Here is a 22,487-nt window from a genome sequence, read left to right as displayed (position 1 = left end):
TCCAAACTGGAGAACTGCTGAATAAAAAGCTAAATAACTAAAAAATGAAAACCATTTGCAGATTGTCTCAGAATATCACTTTCTACATCCTACTAAAACTAATTTAAAGGCGAACAACCCCTTTTATGCAACACAGTGTGCACTATGGATGCCAGGTTATTTTGGTAACATCTCAAATTCCTTGTATTGGATTGTGATGAAGCAAAAGCAGTTGTATAATATACTTTCTTTCAGTACTCACATAGGGTGTGCAAATCCCCTCAGGGAAATTCTGACTTCTACTAAGGCTAAAGAATCAAAGCATCAGTGTTCCGTCTGCTCTGTGACATGCACGGATTAAATGCATTACTTGTAACTGTAGCTCTGTAGAAAAAAACATCATAATAACAATACTATGACATGAGAAATGAATGGATTTATTGAAATGTGAGTGTTCCCATAGCATATATTTGATCTATAGCAGCACAAAAGCATCTGTTTGAGGCTTGATATCCATTTCCGGTGTACAGTACATTATTATTCTGGCATTTGAAGGCACTGTAATGAATTAAAAAGTAACAGAGTAATATTTGGCAGTTAAAGGGCAATCTTTATAGGTACCCTATTCATATTTAGTGATTAGCAGCTCATAGATAGTCCCTGAAAAGTATGTTGGCATAACGTAGGCAGAATTCTCCCTAAACTAGTGTTAATTCAAGGGATTCTTTGAGTCCAGTTGGTAACCAGTTAGTCAAAGCAAGCTGAACCGTTATATTGGTGCAAGCTGCAAAGAGCATGTACAGACCTTTGAGAACAACTTTTAAATGTGCACAGTTTTGCACTTGAAATGTTCAATGAGCCCAATCCTACACTGATCCCTTGTAATTACCAACTAACGACTTATATCTCTTAATGAGGCTTCAGTTGGCAAAGATTTCACCCATGGGGATCCAGATATTTTTACACTGTGTAGCTTGGTACAGGAACTCTTCACCTGATCCCTGATGCACATCTTCCCAATCTCTTGCATGGCCATAGTTCACCCATGTTCGCTTACAGTTCTCCGCTGAAGACCATTCAACGAACTTAGAACCCTGTTAAGCAGGAAAAAAAATATTAATGGCACTTTGTTGTCCCTAAACCAAGAATAACAAATGCCCCTGGCCCTGGATAAAGGGGTAGTTGTTAGCTAGATAAGCCAATGCTTATAATAGCTACTATTGGTGGTAGCTCACTGTAGGGACATCAGTCATATGTGAAAAATTTACATCATATTAAAACATACTATTATATCCATATGTCACCTCCTTCTACCCTGTGTTAAACAGCCCCCCACATACATGATTAAACACCTTAGGGGCCCAAAAAACTATTTCCAAATGCTAAGAAACCCCCAGAACAAATCCTACCAGGCTCACATCACGTCCCACGGGTAGCATAGGACAGGCAAAGTATGGCACACACAGGGAGCATAGGGAAAGCAGAGTATGACACACACAGGGAGCATAGGGAAGGCAGAGTATGGCACACAGGGAGCATAGGGAGGCAGAATATGGCACACACAGGGAGCATAGGGTACACAGAGTATAGCACACACAAGGAGCATAGGGCAGGCAGAGTATGGCACACACAGGGAGCATAGGGAAGGCAGAGTATGGCACACACAGGGTACGCAGATTATGGCACACACAGGGATCATAGGGTACACAGAGTATGGCACACATAAGGAGCATAGGCAAGCAGAGTATGGCACACACAGGGAGCATAGGGAAGGCACAGTATGGCACACACAGGGTACGCAGAGTATGGCACACACAGGGATCATAGGGTACACAGAGTATGGCACACATAAGGAGCATAGGCAAGCAGAGTATGGCACACACAGGGAGCATAGGGAAGGCACAGTATGGCACACATAGGGATCATAGGGTACGCAGAGTATGGCACACACAGGAAGCATAGGGAAGGCAGAATATGGCACACACAGGAAGCATAGGGTACACAGAGTATGGCAAATACAGGGTTTTAGGGTTGTTAACAATAGAGGTGTTACAAGTGTGAACAATGCAGGGGGGGGATTACAAATGTGAACAATGCAGGAGTTTACAGTCTGAATTTGAGAGGTAAATAATGCAGGGGCCAATTTATTTTAGTACAGATACCTTTAAACTTACACAAGGGAAGCAGTCACAGCAGGCAGACATTCATATGGGGCCCACACAAAGGGGGGGGGGGAGGTTACAGACCTGCCAGTTGGACAGCACTGCTCGAAGATATTGGATAGTCATATACTTACCACTTCATGTTGGTTTTATCATTGTTTTAATGTTTTGCATTTTCTGTATATAGAAAGTACAGTATAGGAGATTCTGTCTTTTTAAGACCTTTTTCCGTTTTTTTTTTCCTGTGTCTTCTATTTGCTCTTTTTTTATTTAAATACCTACTTCCTGGGATGCAGATCCTGCATACAATTCATTTTCCTTTCCTTTAAGGCACAAAATGTGTACGGCGCATTGGGATGCTGATGATTTTAATTTAGTTATCAATTAAAATGTTGTAATATTATCAAAGCCATTGAGAAAATGGTAACCACCTCACAGAAGGAAAAGAGATGCACATGTACGATAGTTATGCAGTATATACGCCTACATAGTGCTACTCACTATACACAATTCTATATACACTGACATTTTCAGATGGCCTGCAGCTGGCTTGCCATTTTTCTACATAGTATATCGTCCATACCTGCTCAGAGCCAAAGTACCACATGGCCTGGACATCTTGATGCTCCACCAAGTACTTGGCTAGGTGATCTCGTCCTCCTGTGAGAAGGTTCACAACTCCTCCAGGAAGGTCTGATGTATCAAACACCTATAACGTATGAACAAGAACATAACTGTATAAAACCTCATTATTTTACAAGCACTAAATGCTAACTGCCACTTATCTAGCAAGGGTGGCAGCATTAAAACAATCTTTCCCTTGCTAGCACATTAATAGTCTTACATTTGTTGCATCTAGGAACAATAACCTCCGCCCGATAAATTCTGATTATTGGTAACAATTACCTGGTAGAAATCTAAGGCTGGCAGAGGAAACTTCTCGCTTGGTATCATAATCACGGCATTTCCACGCACAATAGCTGGAGCAAAGAGACTGACAAAACTCAGGAGAGGATATTCATCTGGGCAAGTAATGCCCACCACACCAACTGGTTCCCGAATCATAACAGTTGCCCCATACAGCAAGGTTTCCTATGAACAGATACAATTCAGCATGATTAAACTGAGTATCTATGACCAGACCCTCCATTCATTTTTCTCGTCACAATAAATAACACCTACATAGACCTTTTTGTGTAGGAATGGGCTGTGAGGCTGCATTTCATCAAAAACTCTATTTGATCAAAGTTAATGTTTTTTCATATTGTTTTTGAGTCTGATACTAGTTCTTACCTGTACAGTGCCTCCATATTTGTCACAATATGCTCCCCAGTAAAACAACCTTTGGATGCTCAGATCTACTTCCAGCAAAGCCTTCTCCTTGGATTGCCCTGTCAGGGTGCTCAGTCTCTGTGCCACCTCGTCCCTTCGTAGCTCAAGGTTTTCAGCCATGTAGTACACAATCTGTGCTCTGTTGTGTGCTGCCCTTTTCCCCCACCTAGTAAAGACATGGAGAGCTGCAGTCTCAAGTAGTTTTCCCATTTCTGTTAAAGGAGAAGGAAAGCTACCAAAGCAGTTTATTGCCAATAGATGAGCCACAATAGTGCAAGCTATAACACTATATTTATTTTGCAGTATGCTTTACCATACCCACGTAAACAGCTTTAGAAGCTCTCTCTGTTTGAGGATAGCAGCTGCCATATAAGCACTTGGCTCAGATTAAAGCAGGGAGGGGGGAGAGAGGAGCAAACTGAGCATGCTCAAGCCCTAGCCCTGGAGAGTTATGCTGAAAACAGGAAGTCTGATACAGAAACCCATGTATACACAATAGAAGTAAAGAAATGCTGTGTTTCTTTTGACAGAGGACTCAGAGCAGCATTACTTTGAGGGTTTACTGGTGTATTTATATATACCATTCTGATAAAGCTTACTTAGTTTTAACCTTTCCTTCTTCATTAATGACCAATTTGATCGAGCAACCTGATCAGTGTATGTAAGAGGGTTATTAGCCAATCTGGGCATAGAACTCCACTCAACAATCTAACCAGTTGCTCATAAATATACAGTTAGATGGGTCTTTGCAATCTGGTTGTCAACATATGTTGCAATATCTAGGAATCACAAAAATCTGTCCATCCGGCTAAGATTAAGATTACAAGTATTTAATCCTGTTTTCCACAGACAATGATTATTATGTATTTGTGTCAGTGCTGCAAAATATGTTGGTGCTATATATAGTTGGATTTTTTTTTTAAAAGGGAACTATAGTGAAAATGGAAATTTAATAGCTTTAGCATATTGAAGTAAGAAACTTTCAACATGAAAAAGTTGTGGTTAATAATGGGTCCAGTAGGCAGAACTTTGCTGCAAAATTCAAGTGCTTTATAGTGTCACGACATGTTTCGAGCTGAGCTCTTTCTCAAGTGTTAACTTTGTGAAACTTTATAAATACAATCAATTAAAAATTCTGCATTGTTTCTGAAATAATCTTCACTATTCCTCTCTCAGCATCAGTTTCTCTTCATTCTGTCTTCTTGCAGAAGCTGGGTGTCAGATGAATGATCCAATATAACTTATAAGCTCAGTACCCCCTTGTTACCCTGGAGCAGCTTTGTGTGCAGCTTCCACTGCATTGCGGACATCTTTTCTGTTGCTATCAGAGACATAAGCTACGACAGTCCCATCAGGTCCACAGACTGGGCGAGAGTACATTCCATCTGGGCGCTTCTGGGCTCCAGCGTAATAGAGTTTGTAGGTCCTGTCGACGCTAAAAGGGAAAGCAAAATAATATATTACTGAACGATCACCAATGCAAACTGGTCTGTGCAAGTGCTGATGTAGTGCTATGGATAAATATTATTTTCTGGAATTAAATGAATACTGCAAAAGTAGGCTTTAGAACATGAAAAAATATTTCAGTCACACAACAGCCTACAGGCATTGATTTACAAACCAACACAGACTAGCTAGGTTTGTTTTTTTCTGTAAACAGTGGACACCAGCTCTTGGCTCCTTCTATCCGAATGGGGGAGTTCGCAATAGGAAATTGGGAAATATTGGGAACATTGGGAGTAATTACCAGTTTGTTCTGATAGGTCCCTAATGTACAGGTGGAGTAAGCCTGTTCTAGGTCGTGAAGTTTGATATACAATACACAAAAGCCATGAATATCCTGTAAATTATATCCTTATCAACGGTGAGTTCTGATGTCATCAGTTATAAATGGTGAGGTCTGATGTCATTTCTGTCACATTACTCACTAAAATTTGTGTATTATAATAAATAAAGTACCCCCCGTTACAAAATATGAGAAGTTACCTTGGAGTTCCATGACCTGCATAAAAACACTCGGCCTTAGGCCTTGTGTTTTTATATGGTCATGAAACTCCTTGGTAACTTATAATATCCTTATATTTTACAAGAGGGGGTACTTTATTTATTATATATCTAGCTATGTACCTAAAGTAAATTATATCTTTTAAAAATGGTGAGTAGTGATATCATTTTTGTCACATGACTCACTAAAACTTGTGTATTATAATAAATAAAGTACCCCTTGTACTTCGGCCTTGTGCTTTTATATGGTCATGGAACTTCTCTGTGACTTATAATATCCTTATATTTACAATAGGGGGTACTTTATTCAATATCTATCTATATATCTAGCTATGTATCTATCTATATATTTTTTTATTTGAAAGACACAGAGACATAGGGCAAGTTTTAAGCATACTTTGGCATGTCCACTTCGTGATTTTTCCAACAAAAGAACATCCTGGGAATAGATTTTCAATTCCTCCCTTTGCAAATGCACTTCCTTAAAAGTGAAAATTCTAGGTTGGGACATTTGGAATAAGGCAGTGATAACACTTCTATCTTTATAAGATATGAAGTTGAATGAAAGCTGGAATGCTTCTTTCTGGGATATCTCTTGGCTAACAAAAAAAAAAGCTACAAAGCATTTAAATAATATAACGATGTACCTGGGTATCCGGCTGTCCTGGAGTTGAATAACAGATGGCTGGATATCCTTCTGTCCAGGAATAGGAGGTAAGTCAGCCCCATATGAGGCAGCAAATGTTTTGTAATTCAGTTCACCGGGGTTAGGCTGGGGCCTGCTCTCCCAAGAAGGTCTTACATATTCATAAAGTCCCTGGATAAAGCACAGGGTTACAATCTTTGTATCATAATTGGCAACACACAACAGTAGCTCCCGCCTGATCACTTCTGCAATGTATGGCCAGCAGGGACAAGACTTAAGTAAGAGTAAAACTTATTCTCTCGCTTCAAACTATTTTTATTACATTTCACAATAAACAGGCAGACTGTTTGACAGCATATACACATATAAATATATATATATATTAGTCCCAGCTTAATTCATAGACCCTTACAAACAGCATTTTCAGTTGCAAACAGAAAGATGGCTTGCCCAGTAATAAATTCCCACTACCCTAAATTTCCCTTTTAATCAAATTTAACAAAAGAAAAAATAACTGCTCTCCAAATACATTGTGACTGTAGTGTGAAAGTGACTGTAGTGTGAAAGTGGCTGTAGTGTGAAGCATGTACAGCCTATTATTTTCTAGTTTTAAGTCTGTATCCAATAAACTACACATAATCTGATGAAAAATGTATATTAGTTAGCTACATCATTTTCCTATAAACCATCAGTTGCGTTTTCCTTGCACCACAGCTGCTTGCTCTGCTGTGGAGTCAGTTCTCCCTCTGCTGGAATAAATGAGTGTGTGCAATAGACATGACAGCTTGGTCATGTCTTCTTTTAAATAAAACAATTATACAAAACTGCATTAATTATAAAAAATGACCTAAACTGCACTGAAGCATAATAAATCTCTTTTGCAATTTTCCCGCATTGTAATTTTTTCCATCATACTCACTATAGAACCAGCTGGGAATTCCAAATCACTGACGCATGTTGGAATTGGTTTATTATACCAGGGACATCACAAGGCACATGCTTTCAAACTAAAGCTGACTGTCAGCCAGATATAGATATAGGCAGGCTGGCTGTCAGAAATGCTCCATACATGGACCTATAAGCTGCTGACTCTGACTTGAGGGGCCTAGTTTGCACCTTTCATTGGCAAATGTGTCGTCACTTTCACTGGGATCCCATGTTACAGCCAGTTATTCCTGCTATAAGTCTGGCACTCTTAGGGAGTTATTTATTAAAGTCCGAATGCCACAATCCGAAAATCCGGCATCTCAGACCTTGTATATAAGTCAATGACACAAGTCCCAAAGATATCCTGATCTACACTGGGTTTGTGCAATAATACGTCAACTTCATGGTTTTTCAGGCAAAAATCAGAAAAAGCTGAATTTTCGGTCGTAAAATCAAAAAAAAATAAATAAAATTTGGATGTGGATTCATTTTTGAGAAAATCTCTTACCTCCTTACCCCCATCACGGCCAAATCCACTTTCTTTGTAACCACCAAAGCCAGCAGCTGCATCAAATATGTTGTGCCCATTCACCCACACTGTGCCTGCTTTAATACTGAGCAAAAAAAAAAAAAGAAGTGAAAGTCACAAGCAATGCATATGCTAAAAAATCATCAAATATATAGCAAAGATTCCATTGTATTTAAAGGGGAAGGCCACAAAAACATAACAAGCTTTTTTAAAGGAAACTTTGCAATAAACATAAATTAAAAAATATGCCAACTTTTCATGATTTTTAATGGTTTCTGACAGTTCCCTAAGCCTAGCCCCCTGCTCTCCTGCTGTCTGACTACTTTGCTGAGCTGGCTGACTATTTTTACTTTGTATCAACAGCCATCTGTCCTCAGACTCCATCCTCCAAACCCCACAATTCCCTGCACATGTGATTTCAATAAGGAACATGACAGTGCAATGCATTGTGGGTTATGTAGTTCCTGCATGCTGTCTGTAAGCTGTGGAGAAGTTGTTACAATTTGTAACATCAGTGTTTAGTCCCTCCTTCCCTGCCAGGATTTCAAATGATGCAGAAAGAGAAGAACTGTTAAACAGCTGGATTTCAGCATAAAAAATGGCATTTATTCATACTTTTTGAAGAAACGGGTAACTGTGATTGGTATATTAGGGGTTTCTGTGTTATTTGGGCCTCTTTATCAGATTTTTGGTTTGGAAGCTGGAGTTCCCCTTTAAACATTTTTGGCATTGGCTGAAAGCACTGGTTACATTTTGGATTGCAAAATTCTAGATTTACATACATAGTTAAAATGCTATCGTAAAAATGATTGATATCTATTGTGTATATATACAGGAACAAAGAGGAGCAATACCCTTAAAGGGGTTGTTCACCTTTAAATTAACTTTCAGTAGGATGTAGAGAGTGATATTCTGAGACAATTTGCAATTGGTTTTCATTTTTATTATTGTGGTTTTTGAGTTAGCTTTTTATGCAGCAGCACTTCAGTTTGCAGTTTCAGCAATCTAGGTTTCAATTTACCCGAGCAACCATGCACTGATTTAAATAAGGGACTAAAATATGAAAAGGAGAGGGACGGAATAGAACGATAATAAAAAGTACCAATAACAATACATTTGTATCCTTACAGAGCATTTGTTTTAGATATGGTCAGTGACCCTCATTTGAAAGTTGGGAAAGAGACGGAAGAAGAAGGCAAATAATTAAAAATCTATAAAAAAAATAAATAATGAAGACCAATTGAAAAGCTTCTTAGAATTAGCCATAACATACTAAAAGTTAGCTTAAAGGTGAACCTCCCCTTTAACTGTATGCTAACAGTCCTGGTTGCAGGGGAATAGAAAACATGAAAAAACAAGCTTGTAAAAAAATTGCATAATTCTACAAGCTTGTTTTTTAATGTTTGATAATATTGCACTTAATATACAGGTATAGAGAGATATGCCGTATTATTTACTGATTGCCCATTGAACATTTTGTAACTAACTTTACCGTTGATCTGCCTTATACAGAGTTGCCTATTGAGTGCTACAATGTTTACAGTATAAATATTTTGCCACACAAATAGCGGCAATTGTTACTAAATCGATACATAGATCACTGCATATTTTTCCCTGACAACCTTTTGTCCTTTGTTGTTTGTCAATGTTAAATTAAGTAATTTGCATACTTGCTTCACCCCTTCTGACGCCAGATGACGCCTTTCCCGCTACTATATGTTTATATGATTGGTTTGTTTGATGTTTTGCACTTTTTAAAAAAGGCTAAAGTGCTAACTGAAATGTCAGCAACTTTTTTTTGCTAAATAAAATGCACCTTTATTCTTCCTAAGACCTGAGAGTGCTCGCTCTTTATTCATGTACTGTGGCGTTTGAAATTTTGGATGGTTCATGGGTTTGGCCCCTGCCTTAAAGGTATACTCGCCTAGCCTTATGCCCATAATACTGCTTTTAACCTTGTACTGTCACATTTTCCCTGTGCACGGGTTGCTAGGCACCCTAGCAACCACAGTTTGGCGCCATTTTGACACCATTTAAACCCTGCACTGTACTGTTGTGTTCTGTTTTCTTTCCCTGACGAAGGTTCCAAGAAGGAACCGAAACGTAGGATCACAATAAACCTCCATGGTTTCACTTTATTGGACTGTTCCAATTTTTTTCTGTGAGTGCCGTCACTTCTGGATTTACTGGATTTGCATATGTAAATTAGGTGTGGGAAGGGAAATCACGTGACTTTTTGTGTCAAAACAAGGAACTAAAACATTCTTTTTCCACTTTTTCTTTTCCGCCTCTAATTTGCATATGCAAATTAGGATTCGGTTCTGTATTCAGACAAATCTTTCACAAAGGATTTAGGGATTTGGCTGAATCCCAAATAGTGGATTCGGTGCATTTTATTGAGTAAGAAGTCAACTTAGTGAGGATGACCATTTTTACCTAAGGGCAACCTCAAGCGCTAAGGGAAGGTTTTCTGTCCACACACTTGCAGCCAGTCCATATGGAGTATTGTTCCCCAGGGCTATTGCTTCTTTTGCTGTGCGAAAGGTCATTGCAACCAGAACTGGTCCAAAAATCTGAAAAGGGGGGAAATATATATACATAGTGAATAAAGTACCCCATATTGTAAAACATAAGTATATTATAAGTCACCAAGGAGTTCCATGCCCATATATTTATTATAATACACAAGTTTCAGTGAGCTGTGTGGCAAAAATTATACAACTAAGCTCGGATTAGAATGGATGACATCACTAAGCACCATTTATAAGGATATAATTTACAGGATATTTATCTTGTGTATTACAAAGATGTAATCTTTTCTAACCATGTGCAGTGAAGCTTCTGTAATAATTAACTATAACATGTAGTATAGCTCAAATGTGAGCTACAGAGTATGTCATCTTAGAAATTATACCTTGCACATAGACCAATAAACCATAATTGAAAACCACTGAATATGTATTTATAGGTTCATGTATATAGAATTACAGTATAGTACATTGCCTGCAAGGGACCAATATAGGGAAAGTTGGTAGTGGTTTATAAGAATTACCAAACTGGCTGTGGTGCAGGTTGAAAACCACTGAATATGTATTTATAGGTTCATGTATATAGAATTACAGTATAGTACATTGCCTGCAAGGGACTAATATAGGGAAAGTTGGTAGTGATTTATAAGAATTACCAAACTGGCTGTGGTGCAGGAAGGAAGTGCAAAGTAGAGGCTGGTTTAAAGGACAACTAAACCCTAAAAATGAATATGGCTAGAAATGCCATATTTTATATATTGAACCAGCCTAAAGTTTTAGCATCTCTATAATAATGATCTAGGACTTCAAACATGTCACAAGAGTTTTCCACTCATGCTCGGTGGGCTCTGAGCAGCTGTTGAGATGCTTAAGCTTAGGGGTCATCACTAATTATCAAGCAGAAAATGAAGTTTGATGTCTGATGCCACAGGGCTGATTTATACATTTTGATGCTAGTTGTGCTGGTTTCTGAGCTGCCAAATGTCAATGATCTGAATTATTTAATAATCAGCCTTATATTGTGACATTTATATAATATGTATATAATATGTATTAACTGTTTAGTGAGCTTGCAATTGATCCTCAGCATTCAGCTCAGATTCAAAACCAAACAGTTATGACCCATGTGCCCCCCCCCAAGTCACTGATTGACCTTGACCTGTAGTGTTTAATTACCTTCAAAATGCAAAATGTTTTCCAACAGGGGACACCATCTTTTTTATGTAATGGCCCTTATATGTTCTCTTATCCTTTCTTTTAGACAACTTGTTGTACAGCCCACATACTGTTTTTGCAATGTCCACATTCTAAGATGTATACTACACTTTTTGTGTTACAACTATAAAAGCCAGAATTGTCCAATCTAAAGCCTGTACCAACTGAAATTACTTCACAAGTCTTACATATAGTTGCTCCACATCTGTATGTCCCTTTCACAGATAACCAGTTTCCATTAGGATTCACTGGGACTGATGACACCAAACTTGGTGCCAATATGTTACCCAAAGTGGATGCTTCTTTGAGACACATTTAATATCAAATATGAGACAGGATTCCAATCCTGCATCAGTTTATTTTTTTTCATGAAATTGGTTTGATCTACATTGCAGTCAGGGCTTTCAATAAGCAGATTAAAATTACAGTTCTTTCTATAAATCCCACAAGCTCACAATTATATTAGGAATAAACTCAAAACGACCTGTGGCAACATCTTGCATGCTATTAAAGGGCATGTAAAGACTAAAATGGAATGAGGCTAGAAATGCTGTATTTTGTATACTAAATATAAACATGAACTTACTGCACCACAAGCCTAATCAAACAAATAATTTATGCTTTCAAAGTTGGCCGCAGGGGGTCACCATCTTGTAACTTTATTATACATCTTTGCAAGACTAAGACTGTGCACATGCTCAGTGTGGTCTGGGCTGCTTAGGGATCATCATAAACAATGCTGCTTGAGTTCTGCATGGCTGGGAAGTAAGGCAGGGGCTCCCCCTGCTGTTCATAAGTATGATTGTTTCCCTGCAGAGCAGTTAGGCACCATCTGAGAATTCCTATCCACAGCAGTAAATGAATGGAGAATTTCACTGCATACAGTCAGGTTTCTTATAAAAACGGTACACATTTTTTAATTAAAGTAGATTGGAGATAGGTTTCTTTTTCATTAAAGAAAGTAAAAATGGGATTTTATTTTTTTGCCTTTACATGTCCTTTAAGGACAAATATATCCTTTCTATACACGCAATGCTTTATCATCCCTTATATCTGACTTAGTAATGCTCTATAAGTTGGTATGATTCTATCACCAGCATGCTATAGCACCAGTGATGAGAGTAACAGTGAGCTGTTTTATATTTGTGAAGTATAATACACAAATCAGGAGATAACCCTAACAGGACAGGCTGTTGTGAATATTCTGAGAGTGGCTGTTACCTCTTCTCTCACACATCGTGATGTGGTGTTCACTCCAGTGATTAAGGTGGGAGGGTAGAACAACCCTTTCTTCGGAATGGGACCAGGTGACTGGAAAACCTGTGTGAACATAATATGGTATCAAATGTTAACAGAAATTTGACAGTCTGCAATGAGAATCAACTTAGATTTTATTCATATTTCCTTTGACCCACCATCATAAAACAAAATGGTAAGGGAGATGAAAAAAAAAAAAATTGGTTTGAAGACCAAATACATTTTCGGTATGGCACTCTGTCTTTGTATTTTTATATATATATATATATATATATATATATATATATATATATATATATATATATATATATATATATATATATATATATATATATATATATATATATATATATATATATATATATATATCTCAGTGTCAGACTGGGGCCACCCGGGCCTGCAGCCTCAGCGTCCCCTGGGCCCCCCAGCTACAAACTATTCTATGCCACCGATACCTCCTCCTGCACGCTGGGAAGCAGAAGAGGGAGTGCAGGAGCAAATTATTGAGTGCCGCCGATACCTCCTATACCCCATCTGCCCCAAAATCTATGTGATGCTAAATTGGTTTTTACGCATCATTAAGCTGCGTTTGACAAAACAAACTTTATTAGTAATTTGACCAGAGATCAAAATACTTCCGAGATGCTAATACACCTTAGTATAGCGCATGTGTTTTTTTGCTTCCTCTTAACATGCACTGTGGATTCAATGTGTAACTACTACCAATTGTATTTAATTAAAATACTCAGTTTGTTTCCTGTAAACGTGGTACCAAATTCAGAGCATTAAATATTTATGATAGCAGCCTACAAAGTTGTGGGTTGGCTGGGAGACCACAATGTTCTGTAGCCCTCTCAGACAGCTTACACCATGCCAGATAGATCGGCGCACATGCACGTTGGTGAGTTTTTTCTACAGAAGAGGGAGTGCAGGAGCGAATCCGGGGGCCCCCAGCCCCAAACTATTGAGTGGCGCCGATACCTCCTGGTCTTCAAACCACATGCTTGCGCAAGCTTGCAAGACTTTCGTGCAGAAGTGAGTGGGAGTGCAGGAGCGGGTCTGGGCCGGCAGGACCCAAAAGAGCCTGGGCCCATCGTGTTTTTTTCCCGGTGTCCCACCGGCCCAGCCTGACCCTAACCAGACTGGTGCTTTTGTGCCAGCTCTCGGTAGGTGACAATAATCATTGAGGGGTGCCTAACATTTGGCACCACCAGTGATTTTACCTTTCATTTTCCTTCAAGGGGTTGTTCATTTTCAAACACTTTTTTTTCAGTTCAGTTAGTTTCAGATAGTTTATCAGAAATAAAGCCTTTTTCCAAATTGCTTTCTATTTTCTAAAATTGAAGTGTAAAGTTTCATTTTTCACTTTCTAAAGCAGGTCTGGAAGGGGAGAAGTCTCTAACTGTTCTAAATTGATACATTTAGTTGATACATTTGTTATCTTTGTCCCTGCTGAGCAGATTCTGAGTTTCATTAAAGGCAGCTGTTAGAATTGATACAATAGTTGCTGAAATTCCACAGATACTGCAGAGAAATCAACTAAATGTATCAACTAAATTGCAACAATTCAGATGCTCCTGATCACTGAGCTGCCAGATCGAAACACTAGAGACACGAACATTAACCTTAAGTTAAATTTTGGGAAAACTGTAAGAAATAAAAAATGGAAAACAATTGTTGAAAACTGAAAAAAAGTGTTTCAGTGTCGTTATTATTCATACTTCTCAATGGCACAGTTAGTACCTCCCGAGTTTCAGAGCATAATCATTTTTGTGGCATCCAATGAGAAATTTTACCATTCTCACTGACTGATTTGAAAGAATCTGTGCACCACCCACCATAGAAAGCAGAGGAACTTCACATCCCAGAATCCATCAAGAACAAGAGGTTGGAAAATGGTTCCTCTGAGACAGAGATAGACTATAATGGCTTTCTTTAAATATGTGTATTCATGTACCTTTGTTAAAAAAAAAACACATTTATTCAGATGTGTTTATGTAAATTTTTTAAATTAAGCTTGGCACTGGGAAACTGAATGCATTCATGTAAGCATGTTATTTCAATAGTTCTTACGTCTGCTCCCTCTGCCCGTGCTTCTTCCACAAACTCCTCAATTGTTTTTTTCTGTGTCTCATCCACCAAGGCTCCCATATCTATGGTTTTATCTAGGCTGTCTCCCAGCCTCAAATGTGACATCCTCTGCTTAAGTCGGCGAACTAAATCTTCCGAGATAGATTCTTGCATAAGAAGCCGTGAGCCAGCACTGCAAACCTAATGAAAAGCAGCCAACAATTATTGCATCTTACTATATACAGTATGCTGATTATCTAACAAGGATACTACTGACTATACATGAAACGATCTATATCTTGGTCCCCACCAGGTAATGGATACAACAGTAGACAAGACAAAGGCCAGCTACATTAACTACAGTGCAAGTTTCTTGGATATATAGACATTTTCATATAGGAACAAAGAAGATTCAATTAGGGTAAACAGAAAGCTTAGACATTTGACCAATAAATGTGCACAAGTTATTCCATTACAGTGGCACTGTTAAATGAAGCCTTAACAAAGGAGGGCAAAAGGCTACTTGTACGTAATGCACTTGGCAAGTAATGTTTGGCAGCCAAAGTCAATTAGACACAAACCATGACTTGTATAAAAAGCAAGGAAATTATGAGTCTGCTTCATTATAGATCAGTGGTAATATAAACAGTGAGATTTGGTCTCAACTTGACAAAAACAACACTAGGTTCAGAATCAACAGTGTCGAAAGGAAGGTCAAATAATGTAGTCAAATAATGTTTAATGAAAATATGTTTTACAGTATAGATGTAGAATTAACACCTTTAGCTTCAATGATGGATGCCGGATTACCTTATGAATTTGGAAAATAAAAAGTTACTGGTATATATGTAATATTTTGATCAGGGGGCTGACATCAATTATCAGTTATATCACTAGAGGGTTATTAACTATACCCAAGTTTAAAGCACTTTTAAGTACGATATTCAAAAAAACTTGTGGCCATTCATGCTCCATCACAAGTTAAACTATTCATCCAATAGTGATGTGCAGGTCGTGAAAAACTCACCACACCAGACCCTAAATCGCTGCTCCTCCACCTGCACACGACCCTAATCCAGTGCGCTCCCCTCTTTATATACCCACGCCCGACCCGTCCCTCTGTGATGTCATTAAAGGGGCGGAACAGGGCCTGTGCGAGTATAATAATATAGTATAGAAGTCGGGCAGAAGAAGGCCGGGGGGCAGGAAGAATGTAGGTTAAAGTTCAGACTGAACCTGCCCAAGAACACTGTCCGGAAGTCGGTCTGAACCTGCAGGTCCCGTGGGCTTCGGACCAGCCAGCACATCACTATTGTCCAGCTTGCTCTGATTAATAGCACTAAAGTACACATATGGACAATAGGGAGCCCTGGAACTTGCACCAAGTGAATCAGACTGTAATGCTAAAATTATCACCACGTGCCAGAGGTAACCCATATTCAAACACAAATACAGGGGAAATAGTGTCCCACAATTTGTGTGCGATTTACCAAAATGTACAGTGTATGCAACTTAAAGTGTACAGTGTGTGCCCCTGAAATGTAACTGGAATACTGGGCAAAATGCATTCTTGGTAAAGGAAAATGCCAGTTTGTGTCCTAAAACTGAACTTTGTACGATGCACTCCATTAATAAGTGAGCCCTAAGGTGTGTGTGTTAAATAATATAAATACATATCATCTTTTTACTGCCACTTGGTATTTTACCTTTAGTAAAACAGCATATTACTAAGCATGCTGCAAGGTTTTTTATTTTGTTCACCTAATTAAGGAAACATATATTTAGACCATAGGTATTCCTTGAATACGGGAACCGCTTTCCATGGTGGGTCTGGGTGCTTATGCCCCAGACATTCAGCAGGGGGGAGCAACACTCAAAACTTGAATAACGGGCAGGCACCTTTTGGGCTGCTGGATTCTACTGACTGACTGGTTTTGGTGTTCTGGAGTGGTGCCTGCCCGTTATTCAAGTTTTGTGCACCTAATTAAAGAGTGGCTTTAGCCTCAAACACTAAAGCAATATACCGTAAAATTAATATACACCCCACACTAACAATATGTGTATTATGTTAACAATTAATTTTACTATTTATAGTCCTACTAACCTGGCCTTGATTGAACCAGATGGCATCCACTATTCCCTCTACAGCACTATCTAGATCAGATGTGTCAAACACAATGAATGGCGATTTCCCACCAAGCTCCAGAGATAATTTCTTCCCGGTGCCAGCTGTTGCTTTGCGCAGAGTCCGCCCAACCTGAATTGACAGGAGTGATACAAATGAATGTGGCTTAAATTCATCTACAAGAGCAAGCAGTTATGTATTTATCAGTATATGTAATACCTAAATGTATATGTGTTTTATGTTACCTCGGTAGAACCAGTAAATGCTACTTTGTCCACATCTGGATGGTCAGCCAGTTTCCCACCAAAGGCTCCATTGCCAGTGACCACATTGAATACTCCCGGTGGAAGTCCTGCCTCAGCACAGATCTCTGCTAGCAGCAGTGCGGTCAGCCGTGTGTAGGTAGCAGGTTTAAGCACTACGGTGTTACCTGCAGTAACACATTTAAATGGTTTCATGGATGAGGTCACTCAAAGTAGGAGACTATTAAACAGTACACAGCCAGTGGTAGTTGCCATACTCCTTGTTCGACTGGAGCAGTAAGTCAAAGAGGGGCAATGAGTACTTAGACATTAAACTGGACACTTACCCATGGCTAAAGCAGGACAAATCTTCCAGGTGAGTAACATTAGAGGAAAATTCCAAGGAACAATAGCAGCAATAACACCTAGAGACAAGAGCAAATAGTGTTGCTTTTATGATAGACACCTAATGGCTATGTCACATAGCTCCAGCATAGCAATAATCTCCATTCCACTCAGACAGACATGTCATCTGCCTAACCATGCACAGACAGGACGTATTTTGATGTAAAAATTTATACTTTTGTGCTTCCAAGTTAATGCCCTTTCTGTGTTCTGACAGAATTACGCCATGTTTGTCAGTGGACACCAAGGTTAGGGCGAAATGGAGTTCCCCCCCCCCAGCATTGGAGAAAATGTGCTACAAAATAAAATAGTCTAAGAAGAATTGATCTTGCAGTTTGCTCTGCAGCAGGCAAGATATCATGCTCTTAATTTCTCTTACCAAGGGGCTTCCATCCATTCATTTCAGTATCCCTGAGCTGTGCCCATCCAGCATGATGATAGAAATGGCGAACCACAAGTGGAACATCACAGTCCCGTGACTCACGGATTGGCTTCCCATTGTCCATACTTTCAATCACGCTTAGTAATCTCTGATGTTTTTGTACAGTGCGGGCAATGCTATGGAGGAAATCAAACAGATGTTCAATAGAGCATATGTGCAGAGTTTTGAAACCAATTAAATACCTGGGAATTATCTTAAATGTTAACAGCAAAATAAACAAAGAAATAGGCTTAAAATGCAACACATTACTTCAGTACCAACTCAGAGCATAATATGGGAAGCTGCGTTGGACGTACAAAACAAACAGAATCACTGGCACACGTGGCAATTCAAGTGCCGGGTTACCCCGTGCTCTTTATTGTGCGGACGTGCAACGTTTCGGGGTAACAACCCCTTTATCAAGCATACTAAAAAAGACCACAATGCAAGTATATATCATGTGATCAATTAACATGTTTAGCATAATTAATAAAGTGACCAGCCCCTGTAAGGGTTCATACAAAATAGTAAAACATTCTTAAAATCCTTGTGAAAGTGTCCAAGCAGATGACATTGTAGTGAAGAGTAAAAGGTTTCGTATATGCAACAAATGTATCAAAGTGTCCATTTGTGGAAAAAATGTGTCGCTTGTTCAACAGTTACAACATTGTTGCATCTATAAAAGAATAAAAGATGTGCTGATAACAAGCTCCTTGTGCTAAAATTTCTTATGACAATGTGTTATAAACCAATACAAATTTACAAAATATACATAATTAAAACCAGGTTAAAAAACATTAAGCTACACTCTAACCCTGCTAATAAGGGAAATTTAATTACCTGTCCCTGGGGTATACAAGATTGTTCTTATCTGAAAAAAATTTTTTGAAAAAAGAGCATTAATCATTCTGATCCAATTTTCAACATGAATTAACTTCTCATAGGGCAGCTGAAAAGAATACCGTAATGAATTATAAATAACAAGATAAATTATATTCTTCATTGAGACCCCTGGGGCTTCTGGATTGGAGGAGCCATATCCAAAAGCATTCTCTTTGGAGCAATCTACATTTCTTTTCTTGCCCTTGCTGAACGATGACCTTCTCTAAAATTTGCCATCTCAACTGCGCTATCTGATGGCCCTGCTCGAAAAAATGCTTTGCTAATAGTGTTTCCTTTTTCATTATTTTGGTTGTATCTTGTTCCTTATTTTTACTTCCCTGAGGAATGGGTACCAATGGTTTGTAATTTCTGATCGTGCTCTTATGCTCATTGAGCCTAACTTTTATGGATCTTGATGTCTGCCCAATGTATGCCAATCCACATGGGCATTTCAAGCAATAAACAACTTCACTGCTATCACAAGTGAAGCAGCCTTTTATTATATGTTTTGATCCTTTCTGTGGATGTGTGACATAGTTACCCTGTATAATACTATTACAATTCCCGCAATTTCTACAGGGGAATGTCCCATGAAGCTGTGTTTTATCTGGAAAATTACCTCTTAGATTTCCTTTCTTATCTGGTTTTATGTAGTCTCCAATACTTCTCCCGCGTCTGTAGGAGAACAAGGGAGGCTGTCGGAATAAATGACCATGTTTGGGGTCTGAACTTAGTATCCCCCAATATTTTAGAATAATCCTTCGGTGTGTTTTTGAATTTTTATCATATGAGGATACATACGGTATTCTTTGTGATTTATTAACAATCGGGGCTTTTCTAGTAAGTAACTGTTCTCTAGACAATCCTTTAACCTCTTCCTTGCATAAATTCAAATGTGCTTTATCATAACCTTTTTCCAGAAATTTGCCCATCATTTTCTCTGATTCACATTCATATAGATCATCATTCGAAGTAATTCTTTTAACCCTTAAAAATTGACTTTTGGGCAAACCTCGAATCAGACCAGGTGGATGAAAAGATGTGGATTTAAGTAAGTTATTGCGATCAGTGGGTTTTGTATAGACAGTGGTAACCAATTTTCCATCTAAATATGTTACATTTACATCCAAAAAATGAATTTCCGAATTACTCATTTCCATGGTAAATTTAATGGTAGGATGTACTTCATTAAGATATATTAAAAAGTCACCCAGAGATTCCTTTGTTCCAGTCCACAAAAAGAACGTGTCATCCACATAACGCATATATGCTTTAATGTATTGAGAAAACTGTTCATTGGCAAAGATATAGGTCTGTTCGAAGTTGTCCATAAATATATTTGCATAGGCAGGTGCCATGTTGGCACCCATGGCACAGCCTTGCATCTGGATATAGAAATCTTTTTTAAATTGGAAATAGTTATTCTGTAATACGCTTTCCAACAGGTTGCAAATAAAACCAATCATGTGATTGGGAAGGGCACCCTTACTAAGATATGTGCGAATGCTTTCTACTCCTTCCCCATGTGGGATTGAAGTATAAAGGTCTTTCACGTCGAGTGAACATAAGAAAAATTCTCCTGTCGGTAAAATGATATTTCTCAATCTATTTAGAAAATCGGTAGTATCAAGCAAGCAAGGGTTAAGGGTTGGTAACACCTCCTGTAAAAATGTATCTATATACATAGCAACTGGTTGCCAAATAGACCCAATGTTAGACACTATAGGCCGCCCTGGTGGATTAGTGGGATGTTTATGTATTTTGGGAAGAAAATACACAATTGGTACCTTAGGATTAGCAGTAGTTAATGTTTCACAGAGCGAATCACTTATTAACCCTTCCATCACCATTGAATGTAAGAAGATTTTGAGTTCGTTAAGAAACTTCAAAGTGGGATCAGAAAATAACATTTTGTAATGGGCTTTGTTCTCAAGTTGGCGTTTTGCTTCCGCCTCATAATCACATGCATTTAAAATCACAGTGCCTCCACCTTTATCTGCTTTCATAATGGTGATGTCAGAATTCTGTTGTAATGTCTTAAGTGCAGCCTTTTCATTTTTCAATAGATTGTTAGTATGTTCCCTTTTTGTTTTAGGAGACAAGCGGTTAATTTCAGTAGAGACTACAGCCTCAAAGGCGTCAATACAAGGATAATTTCCAGGGGGCATGAATTTACTTTTCTTGCCTAGTTTATTTTTCAAACTTAACAACTTCGGGTCTTGCCTATATGCATCATTTTTATCAGCAAAAAATACTTTAAGTTTTAACGAACGCAAAAACTTAAATAAGTCCACAGAAACATTGAATGCAGGGGTTAGAAAAGACGGAACAAACCCCAAACCTTTCTCTAAAACAGTCAGTTCGCAGGTATTCAGTTCGTATGTAGACAGATTAAACACCGATGTTACCTGTGGTACTGTCCCTTGTACTTGCTCCTGTATATGCCGCTTTGTCTGCCTCTGCCCCCTCCGGATCTTCCGATATGTCTTGTCTGGCCTCCTCCTAAAAAAGGAACCGCAGGCTGTTGCTGGGAAGAGGCTGGTGAAGTAAACCCGCCATCCGCGCTGTCTACTGACGAGGTCTCGGCTGAGGAGGTATCCTGGCGTCTGTAATAACGTGTGCGTCTTCTGGTTTCCTTCCAGGTATACACCTCCCCTCGTTCGTAATCCTTGGTGTCTCTGGTAAATTTCCGAAGTTTGACCTGTAGAATTTCTTGCTGTAACTTCTCGATCTTTGCCTCCAATTCCTTCAGTGCTGTATCGTCGGTCCCCATGTTCGCTTTGCACTCCTCCTCCATTGTGTGCAATTGTTGTTTGAGCTCCCGCGTGCCGGTCTGCAGCTGCTGGATAGTCAAAGTAATTAAATCCAGGCTGCATCGATTTAATATGCCACGCCATTTCAGTAAAAACTCTGTGTTGTCTTTGAACAGTGCGGGTTGTAGCATGATTCGTAACCCACGCGGTATTCGATGGGCTTTGACATATTCTGCCAGCGATGCCGATGCCGAGCTTGTTATCAGCACATCTTTTATTCTTTTATAGATGCAACAATGTTGTAACTGTTGAACAAGCGACACATTTTTTCCACAAATGGACACTTTGATACATTTGTTGCATATACGAAACCTTTTACTCTTCACTACAATGTCATCTGCTTGGACACTTTCACAAGGATTTTAAGAATGTTTTACTATTTTGTATGAACCCTTACAGGGGCTGGTCACTTTATTAATTATGCTAAACATGTTAATTGATCACATGATATATACTTGCATTGTGGTCTTTTTTAGTATGCTTGATAAAGGGGTTGTTACCCCGAAACGTTGCACGTCCGCACAATAAAGAGCACGGGGTAACCCGGCACTTGAATTGCCACGTGTGCCAGTGATTCTGTTTGTTTTGTACGTATTCCTGGGGGTTGCCGTGCCCTCTACACTGTGCACCGGGCTCAAACTGCCAAACTGTGAGGAGAGTGTGCGCTGCTTCATCCGAGTTCCTGCAAGCTGCGTTGGACAACACTGAAAGCCTGGCCCATTACTGCTAAACCTCTAGACTGGCATAATAAATTTAGTATTAAAACACAACTATCTTGATTTTATAGACTTAGTTCTTCTTTAAACAGAAAGAGGGTGGTCAAATCCTTTTCTCTTCATGATCGTTCTGTGGGACACAGGGGTATAGCCTCCACCACCAGGAGGCAGGACACTAGGAAAGAAGCTGACTCCACCCTATCGTGCTATATCCCCCCCCCCAGTGCAACTGGA

The 22,487-nt window shown here is 39.0% G+C and overlaps 1 protein-coding gene across 1 annotated transcript in view; it reads right to left on the bottom strand.

Moving 5' to 3' along the window:
- Positions 1-395: 395 nt before the first annotated feature.
- Positions 396-22,487, bottom strand: part of aldh16a1.S (aldehyde dehydrogenase 16 family member A1 S homeolog) — a 32,213-nt gene continuing 10,121 nt past the window's right edge. Inside the window, 14 exon segments of the mRNA NM_001096186.1 lie at positions 396-1,073; positions 2,725-2,850; positions 3,048-3,233; positions 3,435-3,639; positions 4,741-4,908; positions 6,125-6,294; positions 7,559-7,664; positions 10,016-10,152; positions 12,544-12,642; positions 14,653-14,850; positions 16,754-16,906; positions 17,020-17,204; positions 17,364-17,441; positions 17,801-17,979. Coding sequence (NP_001089655.1) covers positions 900-1,073; positions 2,725-2,850; positions 3,048-3,233; positions 3,435-3,639; positions 4,741-4,908; positions 6,125-6,294; positions 7,559-7,664; positions 10,016-10,152; positions 12,544-12,642; positions 14,653-14,850; positions 16,754-16,906; positions 17,020-17,204; positions 17,364-17,441; positions 17,801-17,979 — 2,164 coding nt within the window. The 3' untranslated portion in view covers positions 396-899.

Source organism: Xenopus laevis, chromosome 7S, assembly GCF_017654675.1.
Source record: "Xenopus laevis strain J_2021 chromosome 7S, Xenopus_laevis_v10.1, whole genome shotgun sequence".
NCBI lineage: Eukaryota > Metazoa > Chordata > Amphibia > Anura > Pipidae > Xenopus > Xenopus laevis.
The sequence above is the reverse complement of the archived record's forward strand: the minus strand, read 5'-3'. Positions and strand labels throughout refer to the sequence as shown.